Source organism: Ictalurus punctatus, chromosome 19 (genome assembly GCF_001660625.3).
Source record: "Ictalurus punctatus breed USDA103 chromosome 19, Coco_2.0, whole genome shotgun sequence".
Taxonomy (NCBI): Eukaryota; Metazoa; Chordata; class Actinopteri; order Siluriformes; family Ictaluridae; genus Ictalurus; species Ictalurus punctatus.
In genome coordinates, this window is record NC_030434.2 from 24,743,938 (window position 1) to 24,748,937 (window position 5,000).

The 5,000-nt window shown below is 44.6% G+C and overlaps 1 protein-coding gene across 1 annotated transcript in view; it reads left to right on the forward strand.

Annotated features, from left to right (window-relative positions):
* LOC108279602 (thyrotropin-releasing hormone-degrading ectoenzyme) overlaps nt 1-5,000 on the forward strand; it is a 64,210-nt gene that overhangs the window by 36,218 nt on the left and 22,992 nt on the right. The window contains exon 9 of the mRNA XM_053688424.1: nt 1,098-1,163. Coding sequence (XP_053544399.1) covers nt 1,098-1,163 — 66 coding nt within the window. The remainder of the gene's footprint in view (nt 1-1,097; nt 1,164-5,000) is intronic.

Genomic DNA, 5,000 nt, shown 5'->3' on the forward strand with positions numbered 1-5,000 from the left:
GACCCTGTCAGTCAGTAATCTGCTGCATCTCCACACACATTTCCCACAGTGCTGGTTTTTGGAGCTGGGTCTCGACCTCAGGGTCACAGGCTGTCGATGCTCCTCAGGCTGGCTTCACTGCTACACACACACACACACACACACACACACACACACACACACACACACACACACACACACACACCGGGCACATGGCATGTAGAGTTCATTAGGCTGTGACACGTGCTAGGTGGGACGGAGGAATGAGGACAGGAGAGGAACGCTTCTGAGAGAGAACTTTTCCTGAAAATCACCATTTCTAATTTCAGTAATATTCACACGCCGCATTTATTCTGTCCTCATTCCGTCCAGCTCGAGGTCGCTGGAGCTGTCTGCGTCTGCGTCTGCGTCTGCTCTCTCTCGTCTCTCGCTGCAACACAGAGGCTTCCCTTCCTTTAATTAAAAGCGACAGCACGACTAATAGAACATCAGATAAATGTCCTGGATGGAAATCAGCACCAGTAAGTGAAGGAGCTGAAGCGCCCGAAACATTTACACTCCTATTTACTCTTCAAGGTGAACGTGTCAGATCAGATATGCGTTAGATCGGATTTGCATGACGACGCCTACGGGGAACTTATTACACCAGATTAATGTCCCGTTTTCTTTTCTATAAAGTCTCTCTGCCGTGTTCCTCCTCCTCTGTTTCCTCTCAGTGTGTAGAAAGTAAATCACTCGGGTTCCTTTCTCATGCGTTTTTCATCCGGACTCGAAAAGTTCCGTTTCATTCCTGTTTATTGCGTCCATCTGCCTCGTCTCTCGTCCTTCACCGCGCTTAGCCATGCTGAAACGCTTTCACGCCCAATGTCTGACTTCTTTAAACGTCATCGTGAGCCTCCAGTTTTCTTCTTTCTGTCCGTCTTGAAGCTCCAGCCAATCAAACCCCAGCATCTGCACCGCTGGATTTCACTCGCTGTGCTGAATCCAAACGAGAAGCGAGAAGTGTCTCACCGCAGACTGTTTTTCCCTCCGATCCCCCGAATGCGCTTTATTTCTCCGTCTGCTGCTGAACGAACAGATGGAAAAGTTACCCGTTTTCCTCGCTGCCTGTTTTACAGGATTATTTAGTGACGCACGAGTACGGAAACACGGCAAGGGACGACTTGTGGAACTCATTTTCACAGGTGAGATTCATACTGTATGTGTGTGTGTGTGTGTGTGTGTGTGTGCACTTTAAGCCCAGAACCGGTAAAGTCATGACACACACTAACAGGAGAGAGAGAGGATGAGAGAGAGAGAGGGAGAGAGAGAGAGAGGGAGAGAGTGTACAGAAATTATTGATCCTTCCCTGTCTCCTGCAGAAAGATAGTGTGAGCATCAAGAAACACACACACACACACACACACACACACACACACACACACACGGTACTCTGAGAATTCATTACCATCACCAGCCTGAACCTCTTTTTCATTTCCACTGCAGTTAGAACTCTGAGAATAAAAGCGAGTGATTTTGATCGTGGATTTTCTCCATCAAAAACCTGAAAAGAAAAGAAAAAGTCCAAATATTTGGGAAAGGGAAGGGTGGAGAGAAGAGAAAAGGTAAATGAATCACATGAAAATGAATCACATGTAAATGAAGCACATGAAAATGAAGCACATGTAAATGAATCACATGTAAATGAATCACATGTAAATGAATCACATGTAAATGAAGCACATGTAAATGAAGCACATGAAAATGAAGCACATGTAAATGAATCACATGTAAATGAAGCACATGAAAATGAATCACATGTAAATGAAGCACATGTAAATGAATCACATGAAAATGAATCACATGTAAATGGATCATATGAAAATGAATAAATAAATTAAAACAAGAAAAGAAAAAGTCAAGTCATAGCAGTTCATTTAAAGAGTTTAAAAAGAAAACACGTTAAATAAACCACGTTGCTGTGACGTTCCGTCCGGATTAAGACGGGCGTCGGTTCTCTTCTGCTTTCACAAGCAAAACTGAACAGGTGTGTTTCTGTCCTAGACACTGAACGTCCAGTATAACACATCCATCTGTCTTCACATCTGTCTTCAACATGTCCATTCACAACATAGCAAAACTTAGAATGTCCAACTTCAGTACGTCCAACCTTAACATGTCCAACTTCAGCATGTCCAACTTCAATATGTCCAACTTCAGTACGTCCAACCTTAACATGTCCAACTTCAGCATGTCCAACTTCAATATGTCCAACTTCAGTACGTCCAACCTTAACATGTCCAACTTCAGCATGTCCAACTTCAATATGTCCAGCTTCAACATGTCCAACTTCAGCATGTCAAACCTTAACATGTCCAACTTCAGCATATCCAACCTTAACATGTCCAACTTCAACATTTTCAACCTCAACATGTCCAACCTTAACATGTCCAACCTTAACATGTCCAACTTCAACATGTCCCACTTCAACATGTCCAACTTCAACATGTCCCCCTTCAACATGTCCAACCTTAACATGTCCAACTTCAACATTTTCAACCTCAACATGTCCAACCTCAACATGTCCAACTTCAACATGTCCCCCTTCAACATGTCCAACATTAACATGTCCAACCTTAACATGTCCAACATTAACATGTCCAACCTTAACATTTTCAACCTCAACATGTCCAAACTCAACATGTCCAACTTCAACATGTCCAGCTTCAGCATGTCCCACTTCAACATGTCCAGCTTCAGCATGTCCCCCTTCAACATGTCCAGCTTCAGCATGTCCCACTTCAACATGTCCAGCTTCAGCATGTCCCACTTCAACATGTCCAACTTCAACATGTCCCCCTTCAACATGTCCAGCTTCAGCATGTCCCACTTCAACATGTCCAACTTCAACATGTCCCCCTTCAACATGTCCAACCTTAACATGTCCAACTTCAACATTTTCAACCTCAACATGTCCAACCTCAACATGTCCAACTTCAACATGTCCAGCATCAGCATGTCCCACTTCAACATGTCCAACTTCAACATGTCCCCCTTCAACATGTCCAACATTAACATGTCCAACCTTAACATGTCCAACATTAACATGTCCAACCTTAACATGTCCAACTTCAACATTTTCAACCTCAACATGTCCAAACTCAACATGTCCAACTTCAACATGTCCAGCTTCAGCATGTCCCACTTCAACATGTCCAGCTTCAGCATGTCCCCCTTCAACATGTCCAGCTTCAGCATGTCCCACTTCAACATGTCCAGCTTCAGCATGTCCCACTTCAACATGTCCAACTTCAACATGTCCCACTTCAACATGTCCAGCTTCAGCATGTCCCCCTTCAACATGTCCAGCTTCAGCATGTCCCACTTCAACATGTCCAGCTTCAGCATGTCCCACTTCAACATGTCCAACTTCAACATGTCCCCCTTCAACATGTCCAGCTTCAGCATGTCCCACTTCAACATGTCCAACTTCAACATGTCCAACCTTAACATGTCCAACCTTAACATGTCCAACTTCAACATTTCCAACCTCAGCAGTACAGCTTCAACACGTCCAGCCTCAATACCTCCCGCATCATCATGTCCAGCTTCAACAAATCTTTTAATGTCCAGTTTCAAGTATAAAATACCTCGTCTTTTTGCCCAGAAAATCTCGTCAGGTCGTCAAGCCTTTAACAGTCCGGAAAGTCAGACAATGACTCTCCGCAGTAGCCTCTCTAATCCTGTGAAAAATGTCTCCTTAATGAGATTACCTTCCACAAGGGAAGTGTGTGATTCATTTACTGAAACCGCAGGACACGGGAGAGCCCTTAGCATCTTTTATAAGATGGCAGTATGAAATTGCTGGAACGGTTTAATATATATATATATATATATATATATATTTAAAATAAATTACATCCCCTTGACCTCGGGTCTTCTTCGCTTTGTGTGTGTTCACTATCATGAAGAATTTAGCAGCAATGAAGCCCATGACACAGCATCGTCTAATGAATATTCATACACACCGCATAGTTTATTCACAAAATCCACTTTAAAACCATAATCTGCACAAAGCCTTTAGTCAAACCCACAAGCCCGCTCTAAGCTCCACTACATGTTCTTTAATCGATTCCGAGCAGCACTGCGGCTCCGATAAAAAAGAAAAATCTGAAAATCAGTGTTAAGGTGGAGCTTCTGCACTCGCGTGCCTCGCCATCTGCGTGTGAGAGGATCTGCGGCTGCCTCTTGCCACATTGAACAAAGCGGGACACGTGGACGGATGAGACAGCTGCATTTCGAGCTCTTTTCCCGGGTGTCCGAGACCGAATTACAGACGAGCCACGAGTCACCGAGTCAGAGTCTGTTCACGGCCGTGTGAATCTCACCGTCCGTCTCCGGCATCGAGCCGCTCGAAGTCCACCTCTCTCTCACTTCTCTGATTATTTACTCCTTCAGTCAGTCTTCGTCTTTTTCGCCGTCTGAGCCGCACCTTTCCGTGTCCTGTGGATGACGGACGTCTCCGTGATTCACCGATCCGCTCGAGTCCACGTGTTCCGTCTGAGAGTGACCGTCAGTGTGCTTTAATTCCGCACAACACCGCAGGGACACACTTCCTGTCCCACTTGATCAGATCTGTAACACTATGAGGAGTGTAGCGCGATTGTACGACGTGACAGGAACGTTAGAAGATCCTGTGAAGTCGAAAGAGGAATTAACGACCTGTTGCTCAAGCGTGTCTGTTGTTTGTGTATCGAGTCGAGCGTATTGTCAGTACCTGCGTGTACGTTCTCTGCAGGGACGCGGGATCGGGCGACCTGAGCTCACGTAATTATATTCATCATAATGAAACAGGATGTAAAAGAACAGACGAATAATCGTCCATCAGCCTGATTCCCATGGGAGGAAATAGGAGTGACATCTTTGGTGATTATTCCTGACACTGATAATTAACACCAGCGTGGGGTTTATAGTCGTGTGTGGATAATTACTGAGCAGAAAATGCTCACTTTGATTAAATCACTGATGTCCTCATATTGTGT